We start from the raw sequence: 18,621 nt of genomic DNA on the forward strand, positions 1-18,621 counted from the left end.
TGTTTTATTTAGTCACTCATACACTGAGTAGCTACTATGAAGCTAAGCATTAACCAAGATAGAAAAATACATAAATTCACTGCTAGCACTGAAGAAGTTTTCAACCTGGAACTAACTGTACCAAATGGTATGAGTCAGTATTCTTATAAAACAGCCCAAAATATCTCCATTGGTTCCAGAACTGATTATTGATTTCCACATTCCACATATAAAGATGAGTTTTTTTCAATACCTAACTCTTATAAGAAACCCGGATATTACTATGGGAAACACCATTTCCTCCTCTCATTTACAGATTTGCTCCCACTGAGGTACTTAGGCACAAAAAAAAAGGGACAAAGCTTTCGATCTACGTAGTGGTTTATCTGGCAGGACCTTTTTTTCAACCGACATCTGGCAGGATTTTCCTAGAGATCAAAGGAGTCAACTTAACTCTCCTACACTAAGATCCAGAAAGGGCCTTTAGTAATCACCGGTAAGGATGGAGCTAACGAAAGGATTTGTGGGCAGGTCACTATCCTGAGCAACTCCAGATAACGTTATTCATCCTTGGAACAGTAAGGCGAGGTAAAGGAAAGTCTGCACCCCACCCCCTTATCTTGATCTATTAAATCAGCCCGGCAGGAAACCACCAGCAAACCAGCCCCGTGGGGCCGTGGGGCCGCAAGGCAGGGCCAAATGCCCGCCTCGGCGGCTCTTCGCTGTCAGGGATCTCAGCTGAGAAGCCACCACATCCCTCACTCCTCACCGTCCGCCCAGGGGCGGAGAAGCCGGGCCCTACGTCTCGGTGCTCATCTAGAACCCAAGCCACGACTACTGTCACCAACGTAAGGTCTCGCCGGGCCCACTCTGCCCAGCCTCCCCAACCCTCGCTTAGCCTCGCTTTCCTTTGGGGGCGCCCGCCCGCCTGCCCCGAAGGGTGCGAACTCACGGCCTCCGCGGCGCCGGTGAAAATATCCTCGCCCTCGGTGTCGCTGTCCCCGGCCTCTGGTTCTGACCCCCCGACCGCTCCCTCGGACTCCGGCTCCAGGACGGGGAAGGGCGGAGGAAGTCTTCCCGAAGCGCTACAGCCACCACCCCCCGACGCCATCTTCCTCCACCCACGGCGGAAGCCGCAACAACAACTTTATAAAGAGATAGTGCCGCGAGCAAAGCGCTCCAGCGGCTCGGAGATGGTGGCCGCTACCAGTCCCGCGGGGCGCGCGGGGCGGGGCCTACGCGCTGAGGGCGGGGCGGGACGACCCGGGGCTCCTGCGCAGCCAATCCAAACCCTGGGTCTCGGGGCTGAGCTCTTAACCTACGGGGCAGAGGGACAGAAAAGGAGGCGCTAGGGGACGTGCATGTTCTTAACGGCTCTTTGTGCTCTAGATAGCTTTATCTACCGGGCTTCCTAAGGAGATGAAGAAGCGAGTCAGAAAACCTCTTCGTGCCACCAACCCATGCCAAGCACAGTGGCTACATAGAGATTCAATAAATATTTTCAAAAAATTATTTGTATATATATATATTTTAAATTTTATTTATTTACTTATGTATGTATTTATTTATTTATGGCTGTGTTGAGTCTTCGTTTCTGTGCGAGAGCTTTCTCTAGTTGCGGCGAGCGGGGGCCACTCTTCATCGCGGTGCGCGGGCCTGTCACTATCGCGGCCTCTCTTGTTGCGGAGCACAGGCTCCAGACGCGCAGGCTCAGCAATTGTGGCTCACGGGCCTAGTCGCTCCGCAGCATGTGGGATCTTCCCAGACCAAGGCTCGAACCCGTGTCCCCTGCATTGGCAGGCAGATTCTCAACCACTGCGCCACCAGGGAAGCCCTATTTATATTTTTAATTGTTGGTTTCATTGGGTCTTCGTCGCTGTGCGCAGGCTTTCTCTAGTTGCCGCGAGCGAGGGGCTACCCTTTGTTGTGGTGCGTGGGCTTCTCAATGAGGTGGCTTCTCTTGAGGAGCACGGGCTCCAGGTGCATGGGCTTCAGTATTTGTGGCGCGCGGTCTCAGTAGTTGTGGCTCGTGGGCTCTAGAGCGCAGGCTCAGTAGTTGTGGTGCACAGGCTTAGTTCCTCCGCAGCATGTGGGATCTGAATGGGCCAGGGCTCAAACCCAAGTCCCCTGCATTGGCAGGCGGATTCTTAACCACTGTGCCACCAGGGAAGTCCTCAATAAATATTTTTGATTGAGGTCTCTGAACAGATACAGTAAAGTTTTGCTATTCATTCTTTCGACAACATTTAGTTAATTCATTCAAGAAATATATATTGAGCATCTACTGCGTGCCTGGCACCCTGCTATGCGTTTGAGATATAGAAATAAAGACGCTTCTGGCCCACTAAGCGCTTGAGGGAGATGGGCATGTAAGTGAACAGTGCTATAATGTGCTGTGGGAGCATAGCAAAAGAGATCAATTCTGTTTGGAGAATTCGGGAGGCCTCAAAGAGGAGGTGAGACTTCAGTGTCCTAAATTTGATCACAAGGAAGTTAGAATTATCCTCTCAATTGCTGTGGAGTAAGTGGAGTGGAACAGATGGCAGGGGAATTATTAAACTCTGAACGAAATTTTCCTGGGACCTAAATTATTCACTGGTTGTCTGGTGGGCCTAAAATCTAAATCACCTAGACAAGAGTTTAAAGATAAATGGGAGGAATATTACTCAGCCATAAAAAGAAACATAATTGAGTTATTTGTAGTGAGGTGGATGGACCTAGAGTCTGTCATACAGAGTAATGTAAGTCAGAAAGAGAAAAACAAATACCGTATGCTAACACATATATATGGAATCTAAAAAAAAAAAAAAAAAAAGGTACTGATGAACCTAGTTGCAGGGCAGGAATAAAGAGGTAGACATAGAGAATGGACTTGATGACATGGGGTGGGAGGGCAAAGCTGGGGCGAAGTGAGAGTAGCATTGACATATACACTACCGAGTGTAAAACAGTTGGTTGCTGGGAAGCAGCAGCATAGCACCGGGAGATCGGCTTGGTGCTTTGCGATGACCTAGAGGGGTGGGATAAGAAGGATGGGAGGGAGGCTCAAGAGGGAGGGGATATGGGGACATGTGTATGCATATGGCTGATTCGCTTTGTTGTGCAACAGAAACTAACATGGTATTGTGAAGCGATTATACTCCAATAAAGATCTATTAAAAAAAAAAGATAAATGGGATATGTTATCATGGGATAATTCAGCAAGATAATCCTTACTTTCCTCTCAATAGACATGGTATGAGAGCTTCCCTGGTGGCGCAGTGGTTACAAATCCGCCTGCCAATGCAGGGGACACGGGTTCGAGTCCTGGTCCGGGAAGATCCCACATGCTGCAGAATAACTAAGCCTGTGCGCCACAACTACTGAGCCTGTGCTCTAGAGCCCGAGAGCCACAACTACTCAGCCCGCATGCTACAACTACTGAAGCCCGCGTGCCTAGAGCCCGTGCTCCGCAGGAAGAGAAGCCACCACGATGAGAAGCCTGTGCACCGCAGCGAAGAGTAGCCTCCGCTCACCGCAACTAGAGAAAGCCTGCGCAGCAACGAAGACCCAATGCAGCCAAACACAAATAAAATTAATAAATTTATAAAAAAATAAAATAGAGATGGTACGAAACTTGTCATCAACTTTGACAAAAGGTTTCGTTTGTTTGTAACTGCAAATTCCTCAACATCAGGGGTTGGCTCCCTCACAGGTCTGTGAGCTGCTTGAGGGTAAGGGCCGTGTCCTATCTTCGTATCCTTGGCGTCTATAGACCAAGTCTGGCAAATTAAGTATCGAATAAAGGTTTGAGATTTGACTGTAGGGATGGATGGATAAAATTAAAATTAACATCATCAACCTTGTTACTGGCATCCATCACAGCCACCAAACCGGAGGGCTTAAGACATTCGTTTTAGGATAGCGATCTCCAATGTCACTATTGGACACACTGGACATACGGAAAGCTCTCTCGTTCTAAGTTATCTTGAAGGCGATTGGCAGAAATACTCAGCCCGTAGTGGGGATCTGTGCTAGCCTGAGTCTCTATGAGACGAGAAAACAAAAAGGAACCCCTCCTCCCGCCACGCCTAACCATCCTTACTAGGCTCCAAAGACATCCCGTTTAACCGCAACGGAAACTCACTTCCGGCCTGACTAGGACCTAAGAAAACTTTGGCTGGAAGCGGCCCCCTCGGAGACATAATAGTAGGGAGTCACCGTGCAGACGCTCCTCCAGCACTAGAAATCAAGATCTCCTTTCCCCTACCTCTTCAGGGTTTCATCTTTAGCTTATCCAGACGCTGAGTGAGGCAATTAACGGCGGTTAACAGACCGTTACCTGCTCCCGCCCACCATTGGAGACTACATGTCCCATATTGCAGCTCGCCGTCTTCCAAAGAAAACGCGCATACGTCCCAGCACGCAACGCTCCTCATGGGCCTCTAGGAATTTTTTTTCTCTTGTTCCGCCGAAACCGAGCAAAGCATGCTGGGGCTTGTAGTTCTCGCGGCTCCCTTAGCTAGGTCCTTCGCGATACTCCGTCCGGTCCCGCCTATTCTCTGCTGCACTGGACCTTTAGGCTTGTCTTGGCCCGTTTGAAGACTAGGAAGTTGATAAGTCGCGAGGCTCGCTGCTGAGAGACGGTGGCTCGGGTGGGACAGTCGCCAGGGATGGCGGAGTGTAAGGATGGAGCGGGTGTCCGGACTGCTCTCCTGGACGCTGAGCAGAGTCCTGTGGCTGTCGGGCCTCTTTGAGCGGGGAGCTGCCCGGCAGCCCCGGATCATGGAAGAGAAAGCGCTAGAAGTTTATGGTAATTAATTTTACCCAGGGCAACATTTGGTGATATACGTGGAGGCGGGGGTAACGAGGGCCTCACCTGAGGGGTAGGAGTGGAGACTCGGGTTTTTGCCATATCTCGTCCGGGAGCGTAGGAAGCTTCTTCTCCGGAGTCCTAAGTCACGCGGGCTTGTGGGTCTTTCTAGGACCCAGGCTCTTGCTAAACCCGGGGCAAGCCGAGCCTGGAGGTCTCAAACGCTTCATTTCCCTTGTCTGCCCCCACGTTCTAGTGGCCATCTCAAGACTTATGGGCAGAGCAAGCGTCTAGGGTGCTTGGTTAGGAAGCAAAGCTGGCCTGATTGCCCTACTTGAGCCTCCTTCCTTCCTAGCCCCTGGACACACACTCCTTCCGCCGCCGAGGGTACTGCTGGGTGACTGCCGAGTTGGGGACTGGCCCAAGGTCACAGCCACCCTCTTCTGCTGCAGAGGCCGTAGGCAGAGGTCCCCGAGAGCCCGGCCTTGAACTTACAGTTCTTTAACACACCCAAAGCCTGGAGTGCAAAAAAGAATACACACACATTGAGTTATATATATGTATAATGTATATTATATATATGCACACACACACACATATTCTCTATTCAACCCCTGGAACCATCTTCATCGTACAGATGAGGAAATAAAGGTTTAGAGTGGTTAAACAACTACCTGGAGGCCACTCTGCCAGTAAAGAAACAGCAAAAACCAAAACTGTTGTCTTCTGATTCCAAACTTAGTGCGCTTTTCATCACTTCATAATTGCTTTATGATTTGCCTTTTTTGGACTTATTAGTATTGTTTTTGAAAACTAAAACGACTGGATCTAACGAGCGTTCAAAGATTCCTGCTGACGGAGGGTAAAAGTATAACCACAAGAATACAGATAATGCAGGTAAGGATTATAGACCCGTAGAAAGAAGCCAGGGATGTTAAAGACCTTCAGAGTTAATCTGGTTTACCTCTTGCTAGGGGCAGGACTTAAACCCAGTCAGGTGACAAGTGTGAGCAGAATGATCTCCACAAAGCAGTAGGCAGAGGTCCCCAAGAGCCCGGCCTTGAACTTATTTAACACACCCAAGCCTGGAGTGCAAAAAAAAATACACACACAGTGAGTTATATATGTATAATATATATTATACATATATGCACACACACTTATATTCTCTATTCAACCCCTGGAACCATCTTCATTGTACAGGTAGGGTTTGTGGTTAAAGGTGGAGGGAGGTGTGGTCAAAAATTGTTTTACATACCAGGTTGGAATTGGATCCTGAAGGTTTAAATATAAATGAAGAATTTAATATCAGTGCAGAGCCAGTAGAAGAATTTTAGTCAAGGGAGCAATGTGAGGAGAGCAACATTGCTTTCTTTCTAAAGAAATAAATGCAAATCACTAGAAAAGTAGAGAAGTTGAATAAGGCGTGAGATTTAATTTCAGAGTTATTTAACATATAAACAATATAATGCAGCTTGTATATATGAGCCTTACAGAGAAAAGGCCTAGGATGAAGGGGAAAAAATTCCTTTTCAAAAAGCCTGTTTCCCTGAGCCCCGTGTTTCACAGCTTTGTGAAGCCTCTTTTTCCTGCCTCCCTTTTCTAATCAAGTGATAAGCTCAGGAGTTGCTGGGGAGAAGATAGAGTTTGATTGATTTGTTTTTCCCAGCTGGATTTCTGATTACAGGGGTGCTGTGAGTAATAGAACAAAACCTCAGGCTTGAGAACATCAAGCCCATCCCATGTGAACTCCCTCTGCTTTTTTCTACCTCACTATTTCTCTTATCATTCTCCTTTTCCATCTTTTTCTACAACCTCAGGGTAAGAAGGAAATCTTTTCCTCTCCACTGCCAACCCAGCCTCCCACATCTTTGGTCTTATTCCTTTCTGCTTATTTTACCAGCCTCTTCCCCTCCCCTCCTTGAAATTTCAGTGTCTCTTCCTCTATTTTTTTTTTTCCTTCCTCTATTTGATCCTTCCCCTTGGGCTACAAAACATACTCAAGTTTCCCTTATCCGTGGCATTGTTCTAGCTTTTTCTAAACGCACTGTCCTCCTTTTGCTCTTCCCTCCTTCCCTGTCAAAGCCCTAGGATTACATTTGCAGTTCCTTCTCACTTCCCCTTTTGCAAGCTGGCCTCTGCCTTTACCTCTCTGCTGAAAGTACTTTCTTACAGGTGACCTTCTGAGAGCTGCTTTAGCTTTCGTTAACCTGCATTTTTCTGCAGCATTTTTTTTTAAAATTTATTTTTGGCTGTGTTGGGTCTTCATTGCTGCACGTGGGCATTCTCTAGTTGTGGTGAGTGGGGGCAACTCTTCGTTGTGGTGCGCGGGCTTCTCACTGCGGTGGCTTCTCTTGTTGCGGAGCATAGGCTCTAGGTGAACGGGCTTCAGTAGTTGTGGCACATGGGCTGAGTAGTTGCGGCTCGTGGGCTCTAGAGCGCAGGCTCAGTAGTTGTGGTGCACGGGCTTAGTTGCTCCGCAGCATGTGGGATCTTCCCAGACTAGGGATCGAACCTGTGTCCCCTGCATCGGCAGGTGGATTCTTAACCACTGTGCCACTAGGGAAGGCCCTTTTCTGCAGCATTTGATTTTGTTAACCATCCCCTCTTCCCTTTTATGCTGCATTTTGCTTTTCTTCCTCCTACTGATCCCCAAATTAGGTGCTTCCTACAGATCTATACTTGGTTCTCTTTCCCTTTACATTTGTGATTCTCCAACTGGACTGCACATAAGAATAGCCTGAAGAATAAAGCAGAAACTAACACACCATTGTAAAGCAATTATACTCCAATAAAGATGTTAAAAAAAAAAAAAAAGAATAGCCTGAAGAATTTTTCTAAGTCTCAATGCCCAGGTCATACTGTGAATCAATTAAATCAGAATCCCTGGTAGGGCTCAGACACCAGCTTTTGTTTTTGTTTTGAAACATTCCTAGTGATTCCACTGTTCAGCCAAGGTTGAAAACTATGGTTCTACTCATTGTTCTTTGTGAATCCCATGAGTTCAACAGCCACTCCAGCCTTGGTTCTCTTAAACCTTATGCCACAGTTCAGTGTTTGCTGAAATGTTCCATTGGTTTGCCCCTTAAGCACCTCAGAATGATTATATATAAGATTTAACCTGTTTATCTCAGCCCCCACCCACATTTCTTCCGTTGTTCTCTCTTCTTTTTTTTTTTATTCTATCTTTGTTCTCACAGGCTCTTAGATTTACAATCTTAGTCATCTTCCTTTTCTTCCTTTCCTTGTCTTCTACATCCAAATAGTTGTCAGATTCTGTTGATTCTGCCTCTGAAATTACTTTTTCGTCTTTCCCCTCCTCTCTATTGCTATGGTCATGTCCCTGTTTTAGGCCCAGATTTTTCAGCTGGTATCCCTGGCTCTGCTCTTTAGTTCTGAGTCTACCAGCTGCCAGTGTAATACTGTCCATGTCACGCCCTTGTTCAGAACCTCTTGAGGACGTCCTATTGCCTGTAGCTGACTCTAAAAGACCCTTAATGGGCTGGCCTAAACTCTTAATAACTTCTTCCCTTATGCTGAGTTCCATGCAAACTAAACTTGTTCTTTACTTTCCTTCACCTTAAATGGCAAATATTGAAATGTTACCCATTTTTTTGTTTTCGTTTTTTGTTTGTTGTGGGGTTTTTTTGGCCGCGCAGTGCGGCTTGCCGGATCTTAGTTCCCTGATCAAGGATCAAACCTGGGCCCCTGCAGTGGAAGCGTGGAGTCCTAACCACTGGACCGCCAGGAAATTCCCCAAAATGTTACCTATTTTTAAAGGCTTGATTCAGATTCCATTTCCATAAATCCCGATACTGCATTCTCCCAAACTAAGTTATTTTTTCCCTTGAACTTCTATGACACTTTCCCCGTTCATGTATTCTATCTGCAAGGTTGGATCCAAGAAACTGGACATGAGGTAGTAATAATCCAAGAAAATGGTTTTCTCAAAAGGACACTAGTAGTGGAAATTTCTGTCAGAAACCTGGGGAGTGGCTATAGTATTTGCTCAAACAAAAAGAAGTCAGTGTTTGGATTAGGACTGGCAAAATTGTTTGTATTTAGAATATTCATGTTTTAACATAAAACCTTTTCTCTGATGTTTCTTTAGATTTGATTCGAACTATCCGGGACCCAGAGAAACCCAATACTTTAGAAGAACTGGAAGTGGTAACGGAAAGTTGTGTGGAGGTTCAGGAGATAAATGAAGAAGACTATTTGGTTATTATCAGGTTCACGCCAACAGTACCTCATTGCTCTTTGGCGACTCTTATTGGTAAGGTTTTAGATAAAGATATTTATATATTACTTCTGAATTATTCTAGCTGATACTGACCCACAGTCACAATTAGCATCATGTATCATACTTTATGGTTTACAGAATATTTTCTGTAGTTCTCACAATTAGCGTATGAGAGAGTCAATATTATCTTCATTTTACAGATGAGGAACCTGAGGCTCAGAGAGTATAAGGGACTTGCTCAGCATCATGTAGGCAGGAAATGATGAAGCTGAGGCTCAGTTCCAGGTCTCCTGACTTTAAGTGTGTTTTCCCTTTAGCTATGCCATGCTGCTCCTCTACAGTTAATGGAGCCTGAGTGTGGGCCAGCTCCTCTCCTCAGTTCTGGAGGTCGGAATGGGTGTTGTCAGACTAGCACTGCTGCCCTCACCATCTTCTCCTTTTAGCTGCTCTCTTGGCTGCTATGTAGCATGGGCAGAAGTCCTGGTGGGAGGGTATTTTTTCAGGTAGTTTTCTTTTTGAGAGGTTGCATTCCCAATATTTTAGATTAGTTAGCAGTGAGATATACAATAGATATCTTTGAATATATACTTTGTTAAAAAGAAGGCAAAGAAAGTTTATTTCAAACCAAATCTTGATCAGTAGGGAACCAATTAAATAATCAGTGATGGTGTATATTAACAATGGAATACTATGCAGCTATAAAAAAGAATGAAGAAGCTCTCCATGTACTAATATGGAAAGATCTCTATGACATACTGTTAGGAAATAAAAGCAAGTATAATATTGCTACATTTGTGTAAAGAAAAGCAAAAATATACATTTATATTTGATTGCATATCTATAAAGAAAACATAAGAAGTGAATAGCTAAGATGGGGGTGGGCATTAGTGATGGTGGGAACCGGTCAGATGGGGGATAAGGTGGCAGGGAGACCTTATACCTTTTTATATTTTTAAGCTTTTGAACGTTGAGAATATATTACCTATTTAAAAATAGACAAATTTACAAAAAGGATTGGAAAGGTAAATATTTTATTATTGTTTCTACTATTGTCGTGAGTTGTCTTTCCCTTCTCGCTTGTTGGACCTGGGATCCCTCAAGTAGTGGTTTCCAGCATATGGGGCACATCTTGAGGGACTAGACCGTCTGTGAATCCATAGATACTATTGTGGTTATAAAATTCCAATACTAGAAAAAGCATTCTTGAATGCATATTTATTTTTCATCATTGGACAGTTTCTGAATCAACAGATATCAAAAACAGGTTTCAAAAAGTAATATTTATATTGTGTTTCTTAAATTATAAAAGTAACATGTTTGTTGGCAATAATTTTGAAATTCCACAGAAGTATAAAGAAGAAAATTTTAAAAAGTTGTCTTTAGAATGTGTGCTCTAGGCTAAAATTCCAGCTCTGTCAGCTCTGTCACTTTGTGGTCTTGGGCAAGTTACTTAACCTTTCTGAGCCTATTTCCTTATCTGTAAAATAGTGATAATAATGGTAACTACTGAGTTGTAAGGGTTAAGTAATAGAAAGCATGAAGTATATGAGAAATGTTTTTTAGTTCTCCTTAAATATTATTCTTTAATTATATGGTCAATTATATGGTCATGTAATTATATGGTCATCATTTTTGTAACCATTTAGACTACTTCTAGCCTCCTACAATTATAAATAATACTATGATGAACAACTTTATACATAAATATTTTTATTTATCTCTAGTTATTGCTTCAGGATAAATTTCTGTAAGTGGAATTATTGGGTCATATGGTAGAAATATTTTTAAGTCTCTGGGTAAATATTAGCAAGTCACTGGGAATTCCCTGGTGGTCCAGTGATTAGGACTCTGCACTTTCACTGCCAAGGGCACGGGTTCAATCCCTGGTCAGGGAACTAAGATCCCGTAAGCTGCGTGGTATAACCAAAAAAACAAAAAAAAAAGAGTAGCCCTCCCCCCCCCAAAAAAAAAAAAGTTCATACTCTTTGACCCAGGAATTAAGGAAATAATACCCTAGGAGAAAATAGTAGCATGTACAAAACATATATAGTAAATTTATGATAATAAATCCTGGAAGAAACTATAGTATCGATTAATACTGAAATGATATAAAAATAATGGCATTTCTTATTTCTATTGAAAATGATGAATATAATCAAGGAATCAAAGTGTCTGTGTGAGAGTGGATGAAAAAGCTTGAATGATAAATTGAATGTGCATTATGATTGCACTTATTTTTAATTTATTTATTTTTATTTTTGGCTGTGTTGGGTCTTCATTTCTGTGCGAGGGCTTTCTCTAGTTGCGGCAAGCGGGGGCCACTCTTCATCGCGGTGCGCGGGCCTGTCACTATCGCGGCCTCTCTTGTTGCGGAGCACAGGCTCCAGACGCGCAGGCTCAGTAATTGTGGCTCACGGGCCTAGTTGCTCCGTGGCATGTGGGATCTTCCCAGACCAGGACTCGAACCCGTGTCCCCTGCATTGGCAGGCAGATGCTCAGCCACTGCGCCACCAGGGAAGCCCGCACTTATTTTTAAAAACTGTGTTTACATGGACAAAGATTGAGAGAGCACATGAAATAAAAATAACTGTACAGGTGTCAAGATTAGATTATGGTTGATATTTCAGATCTGTACACCTCTTGACAGAGTTTTGTCACTTTTTTGGCCCTTTTGATATGGGTTTCATTTAAGACCATTGGCTTTTTTTAAAAATTAATTTATTTATTACTTATTTTTGGTTGCATTGGGTCTTTTTGTTGCTGTTCACGGGCTTTCTCTAGTTGTGGTGAGCGGGGGCTACTCTTCGTTGCGGTGCATGAGCTTCTCATTGTGATGGCTTCTCTTGTTGTGGAGCACGGGCTCTAGGTGCGTGGGCTTCAGTAGTTGTGGCACGTGGGATCAGTAGTTGTGGCTTGTGGGTTCTAGAGCGCAGGCTCAGTAGTTGTGGTGCACAGGCTTAGTTGCTCCGTGGCATGTGGAATCTTCCCGGACCAGGGCTCGAACCCGTGTCCCCTGCATTGGCAGGCGGGTTCTTAACCACTGTGCCACCAGGGAAGCCCAAGACCATTGGCTTTTGAGAAGGTTGTATGGTAGTGTATCATAGTAATCGTGTTCAAGCAACATGACTGGAAAACTCGATGAAGGGAGTCCTCTTTCTGGCTGATGCATTAGGAGGCATTTCCTATGAGCAGGTAGTACTAAGCAGAGAAAGGCACCTGAGTCAGAGTTCCACCCTGACTGCTTAGGTTGTCACCTACTCACTTACCCTGGTATATAATTCCAAAGACAAGGAAGACTCAAAGCAGGTGAGTGGGTAGGGCAGAAAAACCACTTGATAATCTTTTCTGTTGACTTAAACAAGAATGGCTGAAGGCAGGATATGAAGGGCATAGGATTTGGAGTCTAGATTTAGCTTCTAGCTCTGCCACATGTTAGCTATGTGATGTGGAACAAATCACTTATCTTGGTTCCTGGCTGTAAAATGAAAATGATAAAATAGTAATAGCTAACATTTACTGGATACTTATTATGCGTCAACTACTGTTTTAAGCATAACTATGTTTACTCCTCATGCATAACAACCTTATATATAGCGGTACTCTTATAATACTTGTATAACAGATAAGGAAACTGAAGTTCAGAGAGGTTAAGTAACTTGCCTGGGGTCACACAGCTAGTGTGTAGTGGAGCCACTTTTGAACCCAAATTATCTATCTCAGTTATGCTATACTGCCTATCTTGAGGATACTGATATTCAAGAAAGCGCTTGTGAATTGTAAAACAGTTATTATTTATGGGTAAAATACCTACCAACAGTGACTAGAACACATGAGGATGCTCAAGAAACAAATTAAGGAGACAATGTGGGAGCAGAGGAAGCACAACCCTCCAGATAAGCTTTAAGGCAGTTAGATACTCTAAAGGGAGACCCTTCTTCTTCTTTTTTTTTTAAGGGAGACCCTTCTTAAGGAAATTATATATTTTCTTTAGAATTCCCTAATATTTATTATGGAATTACTGTGTTGTAGACTCTAAGGTAGGCCCAATCTCATTGTAGCTCATCTAATTCTTTTTCCTTCTCTGCAATTTTTCAGATGATTCTGTTAGAAAACCTAGTGGTACTTTAGAAAACCACAAGCAAATTAATTTCATACCTCCCCGAAAGATAGGTAGTCTAACAATTATGTTTTGCTGTGTTATGTTTGGGGTTTTGTTATTGTTGTTTATTTTTAATCAAACCAAAATACTAAGAAAATGTTCCTTATAACGTAACAAGCCCTTATGTATTGATATTAGTTGGGAGAGGAAATAAATTGCTCTAAATAAAAACCTGCAAAGCCAGGAAACTAGAGATTCATTCTGACCCTATTTTTCAAAAACTCATTACTGAAACACTTTCTCTTCATAATAAGAGCAGTTTGGTTTATCTTCTCTGTCTAGAGGTGTAGACTTAGTTAAAATTGTATGCCTTATTTTATGGTGGGGGAGAGGTGAAACATTGGCACTGAGGCTCTGTTCCAAGCTGACTTTTAATTTCTCTTGGAAGTCTCAACTGGAAAAAAAAATTATTGAACTGTGACTTGGTATTGGGGTGATAAACTGAACTTCAGAGGAGCTTGTTTTAGGGAAACAACTCTATTTGTACCCTACAGGCACAGAGGATTCCAAATTTGAGAGATTGCTTGTGGTCCTTTTTAAGTGGCTCTTACTTGGTTTTAAGTTTTTGTGTGGCCTGACCTATTGCAGACATTCAATAAAGTTTAATGAGTGAATTGGCCTTTGATGGAAGGCAAATTGATACAGCAGAAAGGACCTGCCTTTTGCAGTGGTTTCGGGTTCCAGTCCCAACTCTGTCATTTTACTAGCTCTTTGATCTTGGGTAAGTTACATTGTGACCTTGGTTTCATAATTTGTAGAATGGGATTGACAATACCTAGCTCACTGGATTATCATGAGGAATTCGTAAGATGTATCAATATTAAAGTTGCTAGCTAAAGGTGCCAGGCTCAAAGGAGGCCTACATTGGATTGAGCCTAAGCTCTTTTCAGCTGCTGTTTTGTATAGAGACACCTAGACACAGCTGTATGCTTTTTCAAGAACCAATAAGAAGAGATAATTGGGGCTTTTTTTTTCCTCCGCAGGGCTGTGCTTAAGAGTTAAACTTCAGCGGTGTTTACCGTTTAAACATAAGGTAAGGAATGTGTTTTTTGTTGTTGTTTTATAATAGCTTTGTTGAGATTTGATTCACATATCATACAACCACCTATTTAAAGTATAGAATTTAATAGTTTTTGGTATATTCACAAAATTGTGCAGCCATCGCTACTATCAATTTTGGAACATTTGCATCATCCCAGTAAAAAACCCATACCAATTAGCAGTCATTCCCCATTTCTCCTAAACCCTCTCCCATCCCTAGGCAACCACTAATGTACTTTTGTCTCTATAGATTTGCCTATTCTGGGTGTTTCATGTAAATGGAATCATATAATTTGTGGTCTTTTAAGACTGGCTTCTTTCACTTAGAATAATATTTTCAGAATTCATTCATGTCATAACATGTATCAGTATTTCATTCTTTGCCTTGCCTTGTACTGTTCTTTTGTGTAGATATCACATTGTATTTATTTGTTTTATAATTTGGTAGACATTTGGGTTGTTTCCATTTTTTGTCTTTGATGAATAATGCTGCTATAAACCTTTGTGTGCAAGTGTTTGTGTGGGCATATGTTTTCCATTTCTTTTCTTCCTGGATTCTATGGTAACTCGATGTTTAACCTTTTGAGGAACTTCCAGACTGTTTTCCATAGCCACTTCACCCTTTTACATTCCCACCAGCAGCATATGGGGGTTCTGATTTCTCCACATCCTTGCCAACACTTATTATGATAATCTCTTTTTTTTATTATAGCCATCACTAGAATGTGTGAAGTGATATCTAACTGTGGTTTTGATTTGCATTTCCCTGATGGGTGACAATATTCATCCAAAAATTTAAAACCAATTAAGAACCCCTTAAAAAGGGCCACAAGAAACCTATCAAATTTAGAATCTTCTGTGGACCAAACCAACTGTTTGGTTACCCTGAGGTATAGTTCGCATAGGAATAGCAGGGTAAATGCTTGACTCTTCCCCTTTATTTACCATTTTTCAGAATAATGAGTCGTGCATAATTTTAAGCCAAAGTAAATGAGTATAGAGTGATTTTATACCACTTCCTTTGTTGTTTAGAATAAGAGTTAGTGTTATGCCACTGGGGGAATGTATATGGTGTTTTGTCTTTTAAAGAAGACTGGACTAAATGGTCTCTAGGGTCTCTTATAGCCATAATAGGTGATGATTTTTCCCCCTCATGAAAACATTTATCTCAGTAGTAAATAAGTATATGCAAATTAGATCACATGCTCCAATGTTCCCTGAAAAATAGACATATCTTTATCATATAGCATGATTTATTTACCACAAGATTTGCAATAATTTTGTGGGTTTGCCTCAAAAGCTCTGGTTCTTGGAGGTTAGCTAGTTTAAGGGAGTGAGTGCAGCAGGACCAGGAGAGATAGCTTAACCAGTATTGTACTTGAGAATAAATTTATCAAGATAATAGTAGATGAGAAAAGGAGGATACTGAAAACTATATATTGTGATCCCATTTTTGTAAAGTACACAATAAAAAGAAACTTCCAGCCTTGGGGTGTGTGTGTGTGTGTGTGTGTGTGTGTGTGTGTGTGTGTGTGAAATCTGTTAAATTATGTGGGTATAGAGAAAAATATGGAAGAAAGTACACTAGATTATTAATGTGGCTTTCTTGTAGGGTGGGGCAAGGAGAAAGTTTAGATACTGATTTGGGAGGAAGAGGTAGAGTGCAGGGGATAGATATTGTTGAGTAAAACATGTATGAGATCTCACTTGTATAAAATTGTAGGTTTGTATTCATAAAAAAATAATGAATGGGAATACCCACTGCGGGCCTTCCCCATATGACCAAAATAAAAAATCCTACTAACTTCAGCCTTCATTTTAGAGAAGAATGTGAAGATTTGTCCCAAGTCTTTGATGTTGGAAACAGGATTTGGGCTTTCATCCCTAGACTCTTGAGTCCATTGTACATTCCACCTCACTTATCTTAGAATGCTCTAAATGTTTTGCTTTTAATGTATTTTTTTCCTAGTTGGAAATCTACATCTCTGAAGGAACCCACTCAACAGAGGAAGATAGTAAGTGAATTTTGAACCATTATTAGAAAACAGCTTCGTGTAGTACTTTATCTTGGGTATTATGTTATTCTGCCAGCCAAGTATCTATTGGGTCATTTTCAAAAAAGAACAAAATCAGCTCTTAGCTTTTCCTTGAGAAGAAAATAATTTTTTAGTGGGACTCTGGGTGAACTAGAGTTAAGCCCTGTGGATATTGACTGGTTTAGGCCAATGGCCACACATCTGTGAAGAACATCCAGCTCTAGGAACTTTGAATTATAAGCTCTAAAGAGAGCTTGATTCTTTTCTTTGGTGGCAGGATAGAGAGCTGTGTACTTGAAATTGAAATCAAAGGTCCAGCAAGTAAAGCTTTAGAGAATCTTGGGGTAGGTGTTGTCTTCCTGGGTTAATGTGTTAAAATGGGAGTAGAGAAGCTTTTTTGTATAAAGGATCTCTAGCCTACAGAGAGAAATAAAGTGGCAGCCACTTAAAAATAACAGAGGTGGGATTTAGGAAAAGCAAAAGTGGGATTACAGGGGATTTTTTTCTCTTTAAGTCTCCCTTTTGAAACTTATGAATAATTAGCCAAAACCTGCGTTAAGTTCTCAAGGAGTTAAATTCTATTTTAACAAGCTAATAAAAATACTGTCTGTTGCTGTGTATTGACATAGTCCTGCTAACTTTTGCCTGTGTGTTTTGCAGTCAACAAGCAGATAAATGACAAAGAGCGAGTGGCAGCTGCGATGGAGAACCCCAACTTACGGGAAATCGTGGAACAGTGTGTCCTTGAACCTGACTAATAGCTGTTTTAAGAGCCACTGAACTGGAATCATTTGATATATTTGTTTAAACTCTTTGTAAAATGTAAAAGACTCATGTTTAATACGTAGGTGATTTGTACCTCAGTGCATTTTTTTAAAGGATGATTTCCAAGCAAGATTTAATTATAAGGTAGTACCTAGTTTGTTCAGTGTTTAACATTCTCAGGATTTGTAACACTTAAATGATCAGACAGAAAAATATTTTCTAGTAATTATGTGTCAGATGAGTTGCTATTTTTCTGATGCCCATTCTGATACAACTGCTTTTCACATCAAATATTTACTGTGCCCAAATATATTCAGTTTAAATCATTACTCTGTAAATAAATAAAACAGAGATGATTCTTGTACACACCTTAGAATGTTTTTATTTAATTGTAAATTTTAGTGTAAATGTTAACACTAAAAGATATTTCCAAAGCTTTATTTTCTGATTATCATGTAGAATCAGAGATAGGAGAACCAAAAAGAACCCTTAATATCAGGCCTGGGCCCTGACTTCCTTCAAGAAGAGTCCTGGACCCATTTATAGATAAGGAACAAATGTGAAGAGGGCCAGGTGACATATATAGTTTTGAAGATCAAGAAGTCCCCAAAGAAATTTTGATTAAACCATCTAAATTAATGGGTCCTTCTTGTACTTTGTTCAGTTTGTTTTAGGGGACAGTGGTCATTTGAAGTGTAACAGGGTATGTTAGGAAGCTTCCGAGGTGCCCCCCCCCAATGATCCTTGATTCCTGATATTCGTGCCCTTGTAGTTTCCTTCCATATCGAACCAGAACTAGTTGCCATGACTAAAAAAGAATCAGAGGTGACAGTGTGTGATTTCTGAGGCTAGATCGTAAGAATTGTTACTGCTTTCACCTTGTGATCACTTGAGTTGCTCGTTCTGCAGGAATCCAGCTGCCATGTCCTAAGAACACTCAGACAGCCCTGTGGACAATTCCAGATGGAGAGGAATTGAGGCATTCCACCAACAACGAGCACCAACTTGCATACCATGTGAAGGAACCATGTTGGAAGCCATTCTGCAGCCTCAGTCAGGCTGACATCTTGACTGGAACCTCACTAGACCCTGAGCCAGAAGCCACTCCCTAATTCCTGACGCAGAGAAGCTGTGAGTGATAATAAGTGTTTATTGTTTACACCACTAAGTTTTGATGTAATTTGCCATGTAGCAGTAAGTAACTAATACACAAGTTGTTAGAATAGCACTCTTCTGCCTCAAATTTAATTGAGGATTCTAAGGGGAAAACATGAGAACTTGTTCCATGGCTCTTGAACCCCTTTATCCACTTCAAGAATATGAGTTTTGAGAGAACAGAGAGGATTTGGTAAGAAGATTGATGAAGAGATTTCTTTGGTTAAAGCTGTTGCTATGCTGAGTTCCAACCCCCATCTTGGTGAAAGGGTGAGGAAATGACACCTCCTACCACTGTCTGCTGAGGGGAATTTCAAGGGGACAACTCAGAGAGTTTGGAAATGTGTCCTCTGCAGTTGGGAGACCCAGAAAAGTGGTGCCTGACTCAGGCCTGAGAAAGCAAGCAGAAGTGGGCTGAAGGCTGGGGCCTGACTCCTGTCCAGGAAGTCTA

The 18,621-nt window shown here is 42.2% G+C and overlaps 2 protein-coding genes across 2 annotated transcripts in view; one reads left to right on the plus strand and one right to left on the minus strand.

Annotated features, from left to right (window-relative positions):
- Positions 1-1,147, minus strand: part of SNX1 (sorting nexin 1) — a 35,853-nt gene extending 34,706 nt beyond the window's left edge. The window contains exon 1 of the mRNA XM_007165988.3: positions 932-1,147. Within this exon, the coding sequence (XP_007166050.1) occupies positions 932-1,090 (159 nt within the window). The 5' untranslated portion in view covers positions 1,091-1,147. The remainder of the gene's footprint in view (positions 1-931) is intronic.
- A 3,350-nt stretch (positions 1,148-4,497) lies between these two features.
- CIAO2A (cytosolic iron-sulfur assembly component 2A) lies at positions 4,498-17,379 on the plus strand. Its single transcript, XM_007165987.3, has 5 exons — positions 4,498-4,771; positions 8,883-9,047; positions 14,157-14,206; positions 16,184-16,229; positions 16,911-17,379. Exons 1-5 carry the CDS (start codon positions 4,648-4,650, stop codon positions 17,006-17,008), a joined length of 483 nt encoding a protein of 160 aa, XP_007166049.1. The 5' UTR covers positions 4,498-4,647; the 3' UTR covers positions 17,009-17,379.
- The last annotated feature ends 1,242 nt before the right edge of the window (positions 17,380-18,621 follow it).

The sequence above is a fragment of the Balaenoptera acutorostrata genome, chromosome 3 (assembly GCF_949987535.1).
Source record: "Balaenoptera acutorostrata chromosome 3, mBalAcu1.1, whole genome shotgun sequence".
Lineage (NCBI taxonomy): Eukaryota > Metazoa > Chordata > Mammalia > Artiodactyla > Balaenopteridae > Balaenoptera > Balaenoptera acutorostrata.

Excerpts from the sequence above, each read along its gene's own strand:
- CIAO2A (XM_007165987.3), top strand. The coding sequence starts at position 4,648 with ATGGAGCGGGTGTCCGGACTGCTCTCCTGGACGCTGAGCAGAGTCCTG. Across the intron at positions 14,207-16,183 it reads GTTTACCGTTTAAACATAAG|TTGGAAATCTACATCTCTGA; the intron begins GTAAGGAATGTG and ends TTTTTTTCCTAG. Across the intron at positions 16,230-16,910 it reads CCACTCAACAGAGGAAGATA|TCAACAAGCAGATAAATGAC; the intron begins GTAAGTGAATTT and ends TGTGTTTTGCAG.